General features: G+C 40.5%; 1 protein-coding gene across 16 annotated transcripts in view; it reads left to right on the top strand.

Moving 5' to 3' along the window:
• Positions 1-19,151, top strand: part of raskol (Ras GTPase-activating protein raskol) — a 232,647-nt gene that overhangs the window by 174,727 nt on the left and 38,769 nt on the right. For 5 of the 16 annotated variants that reach the window (XM_046619071.2, XM_069134879.1, XM_069134880.1 and 2 more), the window contains exon 1: positions 8,947-10,328. The exons of the other annotated variants lie outside the window; for them this stretch is intronic. In XM_046619071.2, the coding sequence (XP_046475027.1) occupies positions 9,431-10,328 (898 nt within the window). In that variant the 5' untranslated portion in view covers positions 8,947-9,430. Of the gene's footprint in view, positions 1-8,946; positions 10,329-19,151 lie in introns of those variants that run through there. 16 annotated transcript variants of the gene reach the window in all.

Consider the following 19,151-nt stretch of genomic DNA (forward strand, 5'->3'; position numbering starts at 1 on the left):
AACTACGGTAAAAAAGCTGCATCCAAATTACCTCTTCAAAGTATTTATACCGATACATATTTGCCGTCTAAACCAGTGAGCTGCTGATAATGTGTGACTCGACAACTCATTTGAATAAACTGCCTCACCGTTCCATCTTTAACAAACTTTGTTTAACATGAAGTGCCGATTGCGCAAATATAACCTTAAAATTTCAGCTTCGCAATGTTTGTCATGAAAAGAAGTTAATTGCCCGCTATTAAACCCATTGATGTGATTTGAAATCGTGTCGCCTCACCGTCACTCTATCTTGAATACGCAAAACTGACTTCATAGAACGGTTACAAGCGGTAAAGTCTAGTCGTGAAGTCTCGAGGCGAGTGGAACGGTCACGTGTCTAGTTCCCAATCCTTACTGCTAACTATCCTACACTTCGTCAGGTAATTCCACAATATTATCCTGCCTTATGTTCTAAACGTGATCTATCACACAATGTAAGTATTTACTTTCCCATAATATTGACAGTTAAATTGATCGAGAGAAAGTTTTTAATTGCCGTAACGCGAAACGACGAGCCCGTATGCAGAACCAATTCGTTTGGGTATGTCTCGCTTATGTTTTCTGCTTTTAAACTTTCCTCCGCACTTTTGAGCTCTCTCGCCATTTTACGCCCGAAGATAAATCTCTGCGAGTTCAGGGCGCTCGGCACTCAACTTACGTACGTTTAGCCAGGTTGACTCTGTCAATTGACAGCTAGTTTTACCCTCCGGTCATGTGGGATACTTCAGCTGTCAGTGACCGAATCAAACTCACCGCGTATACGCCGGTCCTAAACCTCTCAACGCGCATGTTTGCTGTTGCAGTGTTTAAATATAAACACCGGCTCGCTATCGAACTTGAAGCACGTGATCTTTTCGACAGCTGCAGCAAAGATTCGCCAAGAGGGTCAAGTATGAGCAGACTGTAAGGTTTATCGACGAGTATATATTTAGTGCACGTTTACTAACGATTTCTTTCATTTTTTAACATTGGAACGTGAAAAATAATATTTACCATCGGTGATTCCGTATTATACTTGCTTTCGAACCTTTGAAAAGTTAGGACTACGCAATTATTTGAGCAATTTGTTAACAAACAATCAGGTCACCGGTGTGGAATTAATGGAGATATTTTTCAAATATAAAAGTATACGATTTCAATTTCAAGTTCTACTAGATTATTTGTCGTTAGCGACATTTACATTATTTCACTTCTTTGTCACGTGAGCCGTCGATAACGTAAAACTCTGTTGTTGACGAGGAATCCTTTGAGTCCAGTTGCCTTCGGAAGGTTTGCGGGCGAATGCCTCTTATTACCGACGCAAGTGATTTGGTGCGTTGTCGGTAAGACAGGAGTCTCTTCTTACCTCAGCAGCATATCTGCTGGTAACACGGATATCTATTTACATTAGCGGATGCCTCCAATTAAACGACGCGGCAAATTTAAGTTCCGCAATTAACTAAACGTTGAATTCAGTAAGTTCAGAATAATTAAGTAGAATAAATTATCCGTCTCACTAGTCCCATCGATCATGTGTAAACGTGTCAATTAATTGAGAATGCGTACCAATTTCTTCTACCGTGTTAATTTCTGCCACGTGAAAATATCCGCATAAATATGAAATATACGGTTTTTAATTTTTGAGTATAAATATAGAAGTTTGCGAGGATTTTTACCGTCTCCGCGACGTTGCGATTGCAACGTCAGATTGTAAAGAATTAACGGTTATTCCACATTGTCAATCAGTAAGTACAATACAACGATGATGTGAGGTAAAGAATTCGGTACGCGTATTAACCGTAGCTGTGAACGCCGCGTGCGCTTAATCTGCCTGGAGTAAAATACTCGAGTACTTTACATGGTGCTAGCGTATAAGGCCAAGGTGGTTTATAGTCGTCTTATAAGGCACGGGCTTTGCCCCGACGGCTGTCAGTTCTTCGTGTTACACTGCAGGTTTAAGGTACACTGACCTCTGCAACGCACCCTGAAAGCCTACACGCCACTCGCGGTATAAGTTCGAAAATTATGCGAGCAATTACGAGAATCACTTGCATAGAAACGAAAATAAGAATGATTTTTTTCAACCCTTGTACGCAATTTAATTATCTTCCAGTAATTTAGCGGATAAAATTAGAACAAAAATTGGAAAACGAAACTGCTGCAAGATTTCAAAATTTGAAAATTCAGTTGACTTTTACTAATTCTTTGTGAATATCACATCTAGCCCGAACGATAAATCGATTGGTCAATAATTTGATTCGCTATTTACATTCCATCGAGTTCTTGAAGAGTAATCAGTGAATCGAACACAGTCCGCGACGGTATAATGCAGAGAAACATGCAAAACTTGAATATTTTCACTGTAGAAAAACTCCATTTATTAACATATTTTTGGAAACTTAGTCCTGCTCGACCAGAAGGTAGTATTATAATATTTACATTCTGTACATAGAAAAACCTATTTCTTCAATGATTCGTTCATTAAAAATCTTAGGTACATAATATATATTAGGGTGTTTCAAAACAAAAAAAATATGTCCTCAAAATATGTCAAATAGTTTCATTTAGGTATAAAAATACGCCTGTTAAAATATTAACTCTTTAATATTAAAATTAAGAGGTTGCTCATCGCGCATTTCTATTTTCTTTAAGAATAACGTGAAAAAAAATGATTTCTGCTCCTTCTGATTATTACAACTATAGCTAACGATGCGTCGTAGAGGAAATTCGCTGTTACATTTTTGTGTAGAGAATTGAACGCTCTTCAAAAACGGTCTTTTATTATTTTCTGACGAATTCACCTTTTCAAAAGTTATTCGGGGTCAAAAGTTATTTAAGGAAAATTGAATCGTTCGTTGGATTTGTGGAGCACAAAAAACTTCGAAAAAAGGTTTTCATTATTTTGTTGTCAATGGAAATAGGTTCTTGATACGTGTTCAGTTTGTTTCGACACAGTTGTTGCTTACCCACCATTCTACTCAACTCTCCGCAAATCTGGCAACGATTTTCCTAACACTCGTGCAGCACCTCATTGTGAAGCAGGAGACAATGCACGTGTTATTTGCGCTTACGAGGACAAGGAGAAAAGGATAAAAAGAGAAGCACACGATTAAAAATGAAAGGAATAAAAATTGCAGTTGCTGCGAGTACGTCGCATCCTCCCGCTGCCCTTAACGCATGCTGTAAGACCCCCGTAATTATCGTTGAGTCAAGCTTGCATCATTATCGCATCGGAAGAATTACGCGTTATGCTTGTACCTATCTCTCGCGGATAATAAAGTCGTTCGTTACGAGCTTGACGCGAGTCATAAATACACATGCTTTCATGCATGCAGACCGTATTGGTCCGTATCTTTTCACCGTCACACCATAACGCCTCGTCGTATGACAGCATGCACCTCGTCCATCCGTGTCACGTTTCGCGGCTAATGTCATCTTTGCGTAATTTTTATTCACGATACGTCCGTACGTTCCTATTTATACATCCGTGAGTATAAAATCTATTGAAAAACTCGCGAGAACTCTGGGATTTGAAAATTTTTTATAATCATTCCCGCTTACCGCGTACATCAGAAAAGATTTTCTCCATTCTAGCGAATGGAATGTTTTCAACTGGGAAGCTTCTTTGTTGCTTTCTGAGACGTCGAATAACGACCTTATATCGTGCATATTGATACAGGTATTTTCAGAAGTAGATGCAAACTGGAGATCCAGAGACAGCGTGTATTTATTGCACCTCGCTTCTCAGTTATCTGCCTCTGCACGACTAAACGGAAGTCAAACGGCGGCAGGCCGATCACGATTCTCTGTTTCCTGTCTGACACGAGACATTCAATTGCGCTAGGTGCCTGTGCACACGGTGTATTTAACTTATCATCGATGCCGTACAGTCCGTACATTTTAAAATGAAAGTTTCCTCCGAAGGTGGCATATACCACGAAGATTAGATCACTCTAAAAACAATTCACGCGAAGACGTCACCGATTGATCAATAATTGCTGAACATCTTGAGAGAAAATGGTAAAACTTAACCGGCCGAGTTACCAACTGCGCATGCGCTAGATAATTCAACTCCTTTAGCTACGAGATCGTATCGCGGTTATATTTTCGTCTGCAAGGCAAAAGAAGCCAACTCACTCAAAACGGCGAATTGAAATTATGTTTTTATGTTGACTCGTAGCAGTCATGCAGAGTTATCAGTCTGTCAACAATAAAAGTTTGTCAAGCCTTCCGAATCGCTGTGTTAACCGATCGATACCTGCTTGACGCAGAAGTAAAAAATAAAACAGCAACGCCTACACATAACCTCCATCAGCCGCGTTCGACAGCTGAATTTTGAAGTGGCCAGCCTGCATGACATCCGATAATACTGCGCATGCGCAGTCAGACTCTCAATCTGACGTTTCAGCCGTTTATTTCGATACAGTATCATTGCGATTCGCTCTTCTCTTAAGACTCGTTCGAGATATGCTACATTGTTGAACCATGAGTAAACCACGATCGTGTGACCGTAGATTTTTCACGTTCCGTAAAGTTTACAAACGAAGACACGAGCCTGAGTGAATCATTGTTGAATGTGCCTACCAGGCCCGTGACTCTGTATCGGAACAGTGAGTCTGGTACAATCCATCGGAAACGATGCGATCCAGCATATCTTCCGTAAAATTTGTATCGCCGGTCATTTGCCGAGGACGACACTGTTCCAGTTGCGCTGGATTCCCTGCAGGCCCGTCGCGATCCTCGTTTGTTTGTTTCCTTTTTGTCTATTTTTACCCGCACGGAAATCGAGTTTGACTAGAACAAACAAATCCCCCGGTCCCTCGTGCAGTATCGTCGTCGTCCTCGTTTTACGAGTGTCAGGAAGTTACTCGAGCACTGTAGATATATTTCCTCGCCTCTGGGGTTTCGACGGATCGAGGTGAAAGAAATTGAATCTGAAGAGTGCGGAGACACCATAGATTCTCATTTCCAGTCATATATCTCGATCAATATCAGTTCAAACGTATCGAGTTATATATGAACAAGATGTCAAATTGTAATGTTCACGGATTCGTGCAAAAGTCCGTGCGCTGTTCTTTCGAAGAAATTATACCAAGGAATCGATCCGGAGAAGGATAGAGAAATATTCAGCAATTATTCTGTATATGTACAATTTGAACTGCATCGAAAGAAATCCGGAAAAGATGAGGGCAAGTTCTCATGTTTTTTGTATCCAATGTCCAGCGCTGCGGGTTGCTTGTTGAACAGCCAGCACAGGATAAAGGATAATTCCGGGACGTCGCGGCCCACCATTGTCATAGTCCAGTATTGAATTACGGGTCATTGCTACGTCGTGCAACTCGTATATTTAGCTGCTTCACTGGTCCACCGATCTCTAAATCCGAAATAGAAATGCAAGGCAGTGTCCCTCTCGGTTGGACCTTTATGCAAATTAGTTTACTGCAGATACAACGGGTGCCGTCTCACTCCCCTAATTCGTGTGACAGTTTTGTAAACGGTTGTCCTTCGACAGGCGGTATTAACGAGGTTGGTCAGCGAAAAATCGATTCTTTTTATCAATTCTACAACGCGATACGTTCACACTAAGTATTTATTAAATTTTTCTATTTACAGGATACAAAGATCTCTCTAAGAATGAAGAAAAAAAACAAAAAAAAAAACAAAAAGGAACAAAGCACTGGAATTACGTAAACGAAAGATTATAGATAGTGTTGTTTCATTTGAAATCGCCTGAAATTGTTCAAAATCTGGTATAGATTCGGTAGATTTGTTCGATTGTCAGCGAATCTGTTGATAATAACCTTCTGAATAAAAGGTGTTATCGTCGATATTGAACGGATCTGCTAGATTTTGAATCATTTTTAAACGATTTGAAATGTTCAACCATCGATATCTAAGCTTCAGTTTCTAATTTAAATATTTACTAGAAACATTTTTTTTTTTTTTTTGTTTCCACTTGAAAAAATTAATCAATATGGTAATAAAGGATATCTATTGAATCAAATTTTTAAAGGTTACTCTCGAAATCTTGAGTTTTACCATTTTGTTGATATTGGGGAATCGTAATTTTTTTAAATTGCTACTGCTTAGCCATTCATTTGAACAATTCGGAGTTGAATTTAATGACGCGAATTTGATCATGAAAGAATTTCAGAGGGAGTTAAATCTTCGCGAAAGTTTCCATTGAGCGAAATTCGACGCTCAAACAGTTTAGAATTAAAATTTATGTAAAAATCCTTATATCATTTACAGAAATTTCAATTCTTCACGTATAAAATACTTCTGAGATCAAGTTGACATCTTCCTCGTGTTATTTAAAGTAGAAAAACTTCGAATTCCGAGTGACCTACGAAAATGTGTACTTCGACAAAGATTTCGCTTTTTAAATATACCTACAAGTTGTTCGAGTGGAAACACCCTGATACGCGTTCTTCTGATCGCCGTGGGTACCAGACGTTCAGCAGCCTGCCGCTCTCACGATTCGTTGTTTCTCATTACTACAGACACGTTGTTTCATCCATCCGTTGAACTGCTCATAGGGCTTCGGATCGTCGCGACGACGACGTGTTTGCAGACAAGCCGCGCCACCACGAGAACACTTTCACCGTTGCATTTACACGCTCTACGCTCGATTTGACCTCCTTCACTTTGCCGGGAATTCGATAGTAATGTGTATTGCCTTATAACTGACAAGCGCGGTTCTGTCTATCGGAGTCTGCTATTATACAATTCCGATTACTTCGGTGCCCACCAAAGCCACACACGTTTCAATCTCGAGCTGAAAAATTGAATTCTATAAACAGTTTAATAACTACTGCTGAATTAAATTTCCTCAGTCTTCCACCTGAGAAGTATCCGGAAATTTCAATCTCTTCACGCGGCGAATCGAGATTACTCTTCAAATGCAAAATTCTGCTGAGTTAATCGACTCAACAATTTAACCGCTTGATCTCAAACAAGTGGATAAAAACTTCACCCGGAAGCTGCATTTAATTAGTTTCTTATTTAAGCATTGTCACGCTGGAATTCTCCGGTTATAATTATTACCCAATCCGCGTTTATAGAAGCTGCTGTACCTGTACTCAAGTTTGTTGGAACGTAAACCGAGGAAACCATAAGGCAAGGTCCAAATGCCATCGGACTCAATTAATTATTTCACCACTATCTCAGGTCTTTGCGTTCCATTTGCAGGATGAGGAAATATGGAGGATTGAAATTTAAGAGTGGTACTCAGCTAAGCGAATATGAATCCATTCAAATATATAATAATCTAGTTCAGTTGAATTACAGGTACAAGTCACATATCATGTGATTCTGATTATATGCTGATGAACTACTCGAAAGATTGTCTGCGGTATGTATTCTAATCAATTGTCTCGTTTCAACGAGCAGAAAATGCGATTAAATTGATTAAAAATTCCACAGTTGCAGTTTGAATTCAATTCTCGTTTTTGTTAATATTATCGATACTAGGAGAATACGAAGGCAGCAAGTGGACGAGAGAAAAGAAGAAAGAAGGAGTCGAGCGATTTGATCTTGACCAATCGAGTCAACTACCCAAACGAATTCCGCACAGTGCAGTTCAGCCGAGACACAATTGGCTGTAGGAAAAAAGTAAGCCGCACAATTGTTGCAAGATGGGGGAAAAAGGTTACTGAACTCTTCCGTTGTCGCATGCATAAACCTCTTGTTCTACATCAGGATCTCCGTCCATGGTTGTAGAAGATAAAAATGAAAAAGATGGCCGTGTAAAAGGATGGAGAGAAGAGAACTGTGAGGAAAAACGCTCGACGCGCGTCACCAAAGAACCAGGATCCATTACAGACAGAGTCTGACTGAGAAAACTCTACCGTATAACCACGTCCGTATATAACTTATAACTTGCGCAGTGGTACATACATCATGTTTCTTGTGCCTCTAGTGTTTCTCATTCACCGTCATCTGTGATGCAGCATGGAGCGCCGGATGAAATTGCAGGCATCATAGGTGGACGAACCGTTTCACGGCTATTTTTTCGCTCATGCATTTTATTTATAGAGGTTTAGAGCTTACGCATAAGCGCAACGCGATGAATGTTTATCGGTTGGATTACTTAGCTTTTCCCCACTTCAACTTTACGGGGAGTTGAATTATTACATCGAGAGAAAAGTTTACAAAGCTCTGATCATTGCACAGTAGTCGAATCTTTTCGTTTTCTACCGTAACTGATACATATAGTTTTGGCTACAAGATGAAAGTTAATTTTGTGGCTGTTACCGGAAAATCTCTAGTATGTGTTAGTGTTTCTTTGGATTTTCGTAATTTGTATCATCTAAATTGATGTTCAAGCCTTATTTACCCATTTTTATAGAATCTTATACTCACTGTAACTGATGAATTTTTTCACAATGTGAAGAATTCAAGTGAGCCATAATCCCGTGCACAATATCAAGTGATCGGTCACTCTTTGCTCTGAACTTGTTATAAGTTCAGGTCTCAGGAAAAGTGTATCGTCTTTGTTTATTATAGGTAACTGAAACTCATCCAGCTAATGGAACAACGATTATATATATGTATGTGAATTGAGCCTATCACTTGAATGCATTATAAAAAAAGGCCGATTCGATTATTTCGTTCTATACAATGAACTCGTAAAATTCTCAAAAGTCCAGAAAAACTGTTTAACCAATACCATTCGGCAAAAATACATATTTCTATTATTCATACATTGCGCAAATGAATTCACGACACGACTCTTTTCTGACAAGCAGTGTCGAATAATTTTTTTTTCACTACGGCAACCGCAACGCAAGTATCAAAAATGTACAGAAAATTTCAATTCTACGTGACTTTGGAACTCGCAGCGAACCGAGTATATATCGGATCGTAGTTCGAAGACGGTCCGCCAGGCAGTTCTGCCTTCGGAATTCAACAACGGCTAGCGGCAGCCGGCAGATATCAGCAGTGCTGCCCACGGAACGGATCGGACGTCGAGGCAGCGCTGCGTGTTGTGTTCTTGGTTCAGCAGCGTAAAAAAGCGCGTAGTTTTTGCATTTTTCCGAGTGTCTATACTTATATTTCGTTGCAAGTAATCGTACACAGTGTTCTACGTTCCTTGGGAAGAAAAAAACAAATATTTGTATAAATAAAAGTTAGTCACGATGTAATAAATGATTCTTCTCATTGTAAGTAGTGGTTATTGTACATGCAGTTACGTATCGCGGCTATGTAACGAGATGTTGCGGAAGCGATAAAACACTATCATGTAGGTCTCTGGTACGGGTAAATAAACGAGAAAAGTTCTTCTTTTCATATTTTTTTTTTTTTTTTTTTTCGTTACTCATGTACCGGGACAGCTGGCAATTGGTAGATTAGATTCTTCCGTTCGTTCAGAGCGGTTAAAAAATCGCTGGTGCGGATTTGGTGAGTCGGCATGCTGCAGGCGATGGATCCAACGCAGCTGGAGGACTCACCGAAGAGGCGATCAACCTTCTACGTATCTCTGGACGGGGAGTCGCGGCACTTGGCCAAAATAGCGAAGACGATACAATCCGGAGATTCGGGGGCCTTCCACCACGCCTGCAACACCTTTCCGATATGCGGCTCATCCTCGAAGGGCTGTTCGGTCTCCGGAACGCCGAACCTCATGCTGACGCGGACGTCCAGTGCTGGAAGCGGGTTCGAACCGGAAGTCGGTAAAGTGCAGTCACTTTCGCGTCTCTTCGAGGCACCGGCGAACAACGGCACCACCAACAAGCCTGGTGAGCAGAAGGCGAAGAAGGTCGTTCGCGCGAGATCCTTCAAGACCATAGAGAAGTTCCAGAGTAGATTCACAGGCCGGAAGGCGGCCCCGATTATCCAGGAACAGCAGCCGGCTATTCCAGGTGTTCAGAGCAAGGAGGACAAGCTTAGGGTTAGCGATGCCATCGCTGCTTTTGAGGCCAGTCCTAGAAATCTCGGAGGGCCGCTGGACCGCTCGGTAACCTCTGAATCTCTCAAGGAGAACGAGGGAACCACACCGATCGGAAAAACCGGAAGAACCAGGCAACTGGAGCCGGCGAAAAACTCCAAGCAGAGCAATGGAGGCGCTTTTACAAGTCTGATTCGAAGGACACACAGCACTAAACTCATCCGGAGCTCGAGTGCCTTGATCAGGACTGCCGGAAAGTATCCCTCGACCGACGAACATCCGCAGGGTCATGGATTCGAACGAAAGATGAATGGGCACAGGAACCACTTGGAGTGCATCGATCGGCTCAATGTCAACGTCGTTTTTGACGATGAGGAACGTCGCGATGAGACTGAGGAACCCGAGGATGGCGTGCATTCAGGTATAACACGCAGACGGAATAGAGATTTTTATACTTCGTACTTGGGGATTGTAGAAAGATGTGTAACGTACAAAGAGCCGGCTGCGAGCTCAACCTTTGAGTAGCGAATGAATGCCTTGCCACATGATTGGGAATCTACAGAACCTGTCCTGATCATTCGAGAGATTCGTGGTACCTAGGGATGAATCATCTGATTCGTATTTTTTCTCATCTGACATAAGTTGAATGATGCATTTGTCGATACTAACGCTGTTCTCAGTAACTAGTAATCACATTCTATCCCGGTAAGATTGACCGAAACAGTCATTGAAGTACTTGAAATACATTTTCAATTTTCAAACTACCCAAAATCTCACTGCATGTATAAGAATCTCAAAGAGTACAGGTATCATCAAGCTCTGGTTAACGTAAATTGAAAAATGCTTATATTCAATAATTTATTTTCTTCTCGACTTTTCTTTACGGAAGCCCTGGAAAGCGATCTTTAATTCAAACGCGTTTCGGTAAACTTTTTTATTCCAACGAAATATTCAACGTCGCCATCGCACGCCGGAAACTATTTTTTAGAACCCTTTCTTGTATTTTCAATTTACCACCAAAAAGCTAAAGCCGATAAACAGTTAATTTGATCTAGTTACGCACCAGAGTATTACGTTCCAAGTATTTCCTTCACTTCTTTCCCTTTTATCTCTCCTCCGAATGAAGACGAGGCTCCAATTAATCGTCATCAGCTCGTTTACGCAATCAATAACGGTGATCGAATACGCCTCACTTCTCGTGCCGCTCGGCTGGTCGGGGCATCAGCAATAAGCGGGTCATACGAACAGCTGAGAACAATGGTGCAGGATGTTTTGCATACACCCGTTGCATTCGATGCCATGCGTCGCAGCTGTTGACTAATTTTAAACAAAACTCCGTTTTTCTTCATGGGCGGCGAACAACTTGCCCGTAAAAAAAACAAAAAACAAAAAACAAAACAGCACCCGAGCCACGTTCTATGAAAGTGATAAGCATTGTTCGACCCAATTTCAGTGCATTATTACTCAATTTCTCTCGGTGCAGCACTACGTCAACTCAAGTGACCCGTTTCGGAGCATCATCCACAAATCGCGTGTTGAATATAGAATTTCATAATTTTTGGAAGAGATTAGATTGATTCATAGAATGTATGCCGGGGAATTATATGTACAAGGTGCTTAAGCGTCATGTGACCATTATCTTTGAAGTTTTCTATTCTTTGTCAAATTATAAGAGAGAATCCGACTTCTGATTCGGACGATGATCAAGATCATCCTCAAGGAATCATAGCAATTAGGTATCTGGATAACTGAACCTAACCAGTTCATTATCATTGAATTTCTTGTTTACTTATTACCACTGATATTACAATGTGACAAAAGTACTGACCAAGCATCTTCCAACTACGTATCGTTGTTTTCATGGTATTAATCGTGTATCTGCATATCGACGATGGGTTCAGTGATAGTTGTAGAGATTTAACGATCATTGGAGCGTCTGGCCGTTGGACTGTTGCGGTCGTAGTATTCGTGGTGATAGTTGGTAGTACTCTACTCAACGATTTTAGGGACCTACTTGCACCAGCTTCCACCTGCGCTCGCTTCCAGGTGTTGGTATCGTGGCTATAGGTCCAGGGCCAAGTAAAGGTGCAGGTTAAATACGCTCTGCTCCTCCGACCTTCCTCGAAACTTATGGTGCATCTTCTCCCTCGTGATCGGATTGCCTGTGGGTACAACGCAGGGTCGGATTTATCTGCCATGCATGTATGTACCTCGGTAGCTGCAAACGCTGCGAAGATTCTTTTGCCGATTAAAATGCACGTACACATGTTTGTGGCGGTGCAGACTCGTTGTGGAAAAATCTCGTCAGATGTCCGATACGCGGGCTAAGCCTCTCCTTCTCTTCCCCTCTCTCTCTCTCTATCTTTCGGTCTCCAATGTGCTGGGTGCTCGTAAAGCCCGCAAACCGTGATTTGTGGTTATCGACTTACTCGATACGCGTTTACAATTGAGACCATTTTTATGACCACGATGTCATTCTAAGCAGGATATCTGACGGCACGTGAAGGTTGAGGACAGCTTTCAGCATATCTTTCGTATACGGTGTGGATGGATATTCGGTTTTCACATGAAAAAAATACACCTGAAACTAAATTTAATTTAAGTTGACAAACGAACTTCTTGGTATTGATAATTTTTTATTTATTTTTATTTTTTTGCTCATTCTTAATACTTCGAAATCAGCACCACTTTGAGGAAGGGTTAGTCACCCTTGAAACGAACTGGCATATTTTCTGAACATATTGAATAGAATGTATATGACCCTGTCAAATGTGAGGTAAAATGTGCGTCCTTTGTTTGTGTTTGTGACTCCTACTTTCATTGAACCGTTGAAGTCGTAGCATCGACCAAAACGGTAGAGTCAACTTGACTCGATCTCATGAACAAAGATGAGCGGTGGGCTCATTTTGCGCTAGAACAATGAACCGCAAAACTAAAAGAACGGAAAAATAGAAAATGAAAACGAATAAGAGAAAACTGATTCCTTGTGGCTTCTCTCTTATTGGTGCGTAATCGAAAAGCTGATTGATTCGACTTTTCAAAACTGCTCCAAGCAGAAAACACACTTCGTACGGTTTTTTACAATACCGATTTTAGAATAACGCCTTTTTGAAAATGTATTCACTGCCTCACCATTCCTACTACATACCCATTGCGAAACAGACTCGTTCACTTGTCGTTCAATACCCGTTTCTTTTCATATCGCACTTTGGTGCACGCATTGCAGCAGCATTCCATTCCGGTCTATTGTACATAGAAAATTCGCATTCGTCATTTAGTGCTAACTTCTTACTCAATACCATTGTTTAACCAATATTCTACTCCACCGAATTAGGAGGGTACCTGGCGGCTCGAAAAAAGAGTCAAGCTTTGGTGTTTTTTTGCTCACAACCTATGGGAGGAAATGAACTGATTTACTTTTGATTAAGTGTACATACATATTTATAAAAAAACTTCAACAAACAAAAACACAACAGCCGCTGGAAAAATAATGTTTCTTTATCGTGTCCTCTAGTCGTTGCCGGTCGCCAGTTTTTTTTTGTATTTTTTCTTTCTTTTTTCATTTAATGACGACCAACTGAAATTTAAGTACGAAAAATTTATAAAAAATTACGCCGTTTTTAGAAAAGTAAGATTATCAACGATTTCCGATTGTGCTTACGCGTATTTCGTGTAAATTTGAAAAGCGGATCTATCGAGCGGTTCTCGGGATATCGTGTCCATTAGTTTCGAAAACAGTGTTTCGAGAAAAACGCGCTCAAAGATTTTACTGTGGTTCTGCAATTGTTTTGAAGGTAAAGAGTATAAGTGAATATTTTCAATTTTGCCTTTAGTCATCAATGCTATGGTCCCCTGTAGCAATGGCTACATATGTATGTAGAAATTCACAGGAAATATTCTTAAGACATAAAACCTTTCAGAAAGTGCATAAAACTCGATATTTTGAACCCATCCAGATAGATGAGACCCCTTAAATACAGCAATCTGCTCACGTAACGGTGTAAATTTTTGCGTAGTGTGCGAATACAGTATCTGTCTATTTACTACATAAACGTTTATGATTCAAAAAGGATGAAAAGAACGTCACGTTTTTTTTACCGCCTGCCGAAAAATTTGTCGGATATTCATACAGGAATTAAACATATGCAATAGCGAGCTCACCATTTTTAATTGCTCAGCAAAACAAGAGAATTAAATAACATACTATACCTTGCAATGCTTGAATACTGTGGATTTATGCATACAAGCACGTATGTCTGTATTGTTATGCGACTAAATTTATTCGAGGCAAGCAAATGCATCGGAAATTTGTTTTGTTGCTAAATCGTGTTGCAGCAGTTTATATGGCGAACGACGTACATGTGTTTTTATTTTATGATATACTAGCTAAATCGCCCTGGCTTATGAATCCTACAATATGGTCCTATGATTTATCATCGGTTTAATTTGACTATCGAGATGTTTGATACTTTGTACTATAGATGGAATGAAAAATGAAGGTAAAAAAATTACGCTATTAACACAACGTCAGTCTAAGAGATTCTAGACTCGCAGGCCTTGTACAATTAAGAACGTTCAACCTTGAGTCAATGAATATCTCACATCGTCACGTTCAATCAGGGCCAATTCCATGATAATTTATCCGGATTCAGCGGACGGATAGTGGGAATAGACCTCCCTCGTCTAAATGCTTACGATCCTGACGGGAGTTTTTGAAAATCAGCTGAGAAACTATTTTTTCAATATAGAAATTGATATTGAACGTAGGACAAAAGTCGTCTTTTAATATTTTTTTAACTTCTGTCCATCGATTACAGTGTCTTGAATAGTTTTCGTAATATGCTTCTGAGTATGAAAAATGCTATTCGAAATAAAAACATCCGGCCCGCGGCTAAATCGTAACCTCAACTGACCACAAGCAGTCAACTTTCTCGTTAGACGAAAGATAAGCGTACTCACAACCGGAGTCAAATTATAGAAAATATTTGTTTTCACTTTTAATATGTCCGGTACAAGCACAATGGCTTTTTTGTTGGTTAACGTAGTGCAGGGTAAAAGAAAAGGGTCCCGAATTTTTTAATAACAACGGTTTCTCTAATAGCCGCTTAACTGCGATAATACGTTTAGAATTCCAAGAGGGTGAGACCAACGATTACGATATACTCAAAGCAGTGCAGAAAGATCATAAATGCACAGTAGGAAACATAGGTGAAACAAGCAACTTAACTCCGTCTCGAACACGTGAGTGTGTAAAGGAGCTGCTGGTGCCGGTGATAGTGGCTGGCTAAGAAGCTGACTCAACGGGTTCTGAATCAGCCGACATCTTGGCCTGAAGTGAACGGCATTTTTTGCCTACGGCACTCTGTGCCTCTCGCTGACGATGGAGTCACCGATACTCAGGCATCGTAATTGTGCTGGTGCTTGTTCTCTCGCCGCAAGTCGTACGTTTTGCCCCGTTACCAACACTACCTATATCGAACAAGGTACCTACTCGTAGTTTATGATAAGCCCAGTGCATACATACGCGCATTACTTTTACTCACAATCTACGCAACCAACTTCACTGCGGTTCACCGTAACCTATTTAGGCGCACTTAGTGCCAGCTGACTTTGACAAACGACGAGAAGAATACGAATTCAGAAAATAGTTAGTTGAATAAAAGGATCAGGGTTACCAACAACCTCTGGCTTAGCGATTAGCAATAATCCTTACAGCATGTTACACTTCCAGCATTGAAGTGTACTGATTAGCGTTTTTTTTTTTTCCACAAACATGACTCGGATTTCGTAATTGTACCAAATACTTGAACGATGGTTTAATTTTAGCTATTAGGATCTTTGAGTTTCTGACAGACATTCTGAGAGACGACATGTTTTTGTCTTCCTTAATCCATAGATAGTATAGTTTGTAATGTACCCGTGTGACTGGTCGAATCTTTTCATCAGTAAAGAAAATTTCCATGTCTATCTTCGTTTATTCTATGGATGTTGTTACAGTTGAAATCGTCAATTTTCTTCTCATATGCAGGTTTAAACCAAATTCACAAAGTTCAACTCGATTATCATATGTATAATACAGTGTCATCTCTGAAGTTCATCTTTTGCGCCTGCTTTGTTTCATGCATAAGACTTCGAGACTTTTTGAGACCAGACTCAAAAGCCACGGGCTAAAACGCATTCTTCCAGTGCACGCAGCATCGCGTATCTGTAGCATTGCAGCGAACGTTACGCCGCGAGTCTGATCTTATATTTGCTTGGTGCTCGGCGCCGTTCCACTGACCTCTGACCCCTTTTTTGTGCCCTACGAAAGATGATGAAAAAACGCGATCACAGGGAACGAGATTGAGCGAAGGGAGAGGATCCAAAAAAGTAAACCACGTCTACTATGACTGCTCGTTCAGCGATCTATTGCCTATTAGTATAATCGCGGGGGCATCAAGCTGATCTCTACGTACAGTGCACAATGGGCCCTTGAATGCTGTCAGTTCGCCTAATACTCGTTATTATATGCAGGTTTATACATTGCGCATTTACTCGGGTATTGTAATTGATCAAAGTCCACGGGGTGCGTAGCCAGGAGTTGCAGGCTACTCTGACCCAACATACGATTAGTATTGGCAAAACCCGTTTTTTTCTATTCTTCTCGCGAAGGGGATTTCGGGCACTTATGATGATTTTGCATGACATCCAGAGATCATGATGCGTTGATGCTACCGCTGGAATTGGTCCGCAAGCCTACACTTTGACACTGGTACTAACTGTGAAGATTTATTTCACCAAGTATAATGCACATATGCCAACCAATAATTTAGCGAACTAGTTGATTTGACCATCACTCGTCGTAAAGTTAATGCAACTCATGAATTGAACTAATGGTTGAAATGATCAAGAAGTCCTTGATACTCGTATCCATCGCATAAATCATACATCATAAATAAAAGCAATTCACTGAACATATGACCAATGTAACCAAGTATTCATACCTCGAAGTTTATCAAACATTTACTACAGTCACTTCAGAAAATTTACATTGTCTGTCATTCAGTTCTTTTGTTCGGGTTTTCGTGTTTTTTCTTCCTCTGTATCAGAATAACAAAATGTAATATTAGGTGGTCATCACAGCATCGCGAAATGACCTTTGCTAGTGCCTCCCACTCGATTTGTCACTCGTATTATTATCTAGTCTCACACCATGATTGTGTAGGCAGGCTTCGCGGCAGATGGGCGTTGATGACTTTGAGCAAAATGCCGGCGAGTGCGTGCAATGATGCAAACACCTGCATGAAGAGATACAGGGAAATACACAAGTCGAAGGCAAAGAAGACAGCGGTGATTCAGTGCAGCATTCAGATAACGTCTGTCCTCCTTTATCGCGTTCGCTTGTTGTTGAATAATATCAAACTTGGCACGATATTGAATTACGTGACCATAACGCGCTTCCGCGTAGAAATAGACCCAACATTCATATTCCCATCGTGCAACGTGTTGCTGAAATTACTTCATTGCTAAATTGCTGGAAATTGGAGTTAATTCTAATTTCGCTTTCGCATTATATATACAACGTGCATATGTGTAACGCTACGTAACACGAATTCTATAAGTTTCCCGATCTGTTTCCGCAAGGTTTCAAAGCCTCGAACCGCACAATCCCAATGGCGATGATGATGATTTACGTATATTTTTAGATCCTCCCTCATCGTCGCTTCGCTCATCCCACAGGCTCACATACGAAATGTATCTTCTCTATCCTACATCGCATGACTGAATATCTCTTTGAACCCACCTCGGAGTTCCACATAATGAAAACACGTATTATACCCGGGTTTAATTAAGGCTGGAACGCAGCTTTGTTCTTGCCGAATTCCTACTTGCATGATTACGTTAACAGCACTACAGCGCCCGTTTCTCGTTGTTATTATTAATATTGTTACGAAGCCTGGATGGATATTGCCGCTGCATATCGCTACTCTCGTAACTATAGATACGTATAATTGGTATGTGAATTTCGGAAGCAGTAAAACGCCTGTCTGGCGTAGGCACAATTTCGTTTCCTGAGTAGCTGACTCCGAATTATTCTGGTTGCGCTGTACCCGATTTCTACTTTCTATACATCGAGTGATACCTGCGTGCAGTTGAGAAGCTAATTATAGCTAACTGTGTACATATATACGTACTTGCCTAGATGCATACAAGAGTTACGGCACAGACATAGACTGAAAAGAACTGGGCTTCCCGATATTTCAACAGCAGCTCGTTTCTTCCTCAAATCTTATTTCCAGACCTCTTTCACGAGTCGATTCTTCTTTCACAGACGTAAATGAAACGTTGCTGTTATGTAATAATACATTTTATTACTTTTCTCTTTTTCTTTGTATGCCGATATTATCACATTCTTCGGCTTAAACTGAGCAAGAGGCGGCCCACAATTTGCATGGCAAATTGTGTGGAAGAATGTGAATAATTTCTAAAACCTTAAGCGAGGTGAATTCCAACTCTGACGACTGAGAACTATAATCGGTGTATGAAAATTTCTATAAATATCTGAGACAGCTGGCTGACGATTATTCCTTGTGAGACGTGAAATTCAGATGAATATAGAAGTCTATTTTTCTTTGTATTACACAAAATCCCGTAAAACTTCGTTTCATTCCTGTTTTGGAGCAATCAGATGAAGTTAACAAAATAGATGGGTTGCATTTTTCAATCACGCGTTGATAAATTTTTATCACAGAAGTGAGTGGGCTATATTCTAATGTGTAATACACAAGCATTAGTCCGAAATGATATTATGCATCATGCAAAAGTTTTATACGTGAACTTATTCGTGGAAATGTGGTTTCCCCTCCAAACTCATGTGACTCATGGGAGTAGAGCGAGATGTATCCGGTTTTTCCCTCCTTTCTCTCTTCCTCTTCTAATTATCACTGCAGCATACTCTGGATGTTCGTGTTCCCTGCCTTGCCCATTTCGTCGTCGTCGACGCCGGGTTATTCGCCGCCTGCAGTCATTGCTCTGTTGATATCTTTTATTAGATCCATTCCTTAGGATATGTGTCACACGTTGGTACGATAGGCACACTTTCTTCTCGATAATTTCTTTGCCAACGATGTAAGTAGGCATGTATAAGTATAGATTTACACAACTGAAGAAAGTTAGTAAGCTAAACGTACGGATGACAGTAAAACTTATTGAAGGTTAAGGATGTACCGGGTTTACAGTCTGAAAGAAAAGTTTTTCAACCGAA

This window comes from Neodiprion pinetum, chromosome 3, assembly GCF_021155775.2.
Source record: "Neodiprion pinetum isolate iyNeoPine1 chromosome 3, iyNeoPine1.2, whole genome shotgun sequence".
NCBI lineage: Eukaryota > Metazoa > Arthropoda > Insecta > Hymenoptera > Diprionidae > Neodiprion > Neodiprion pinetum.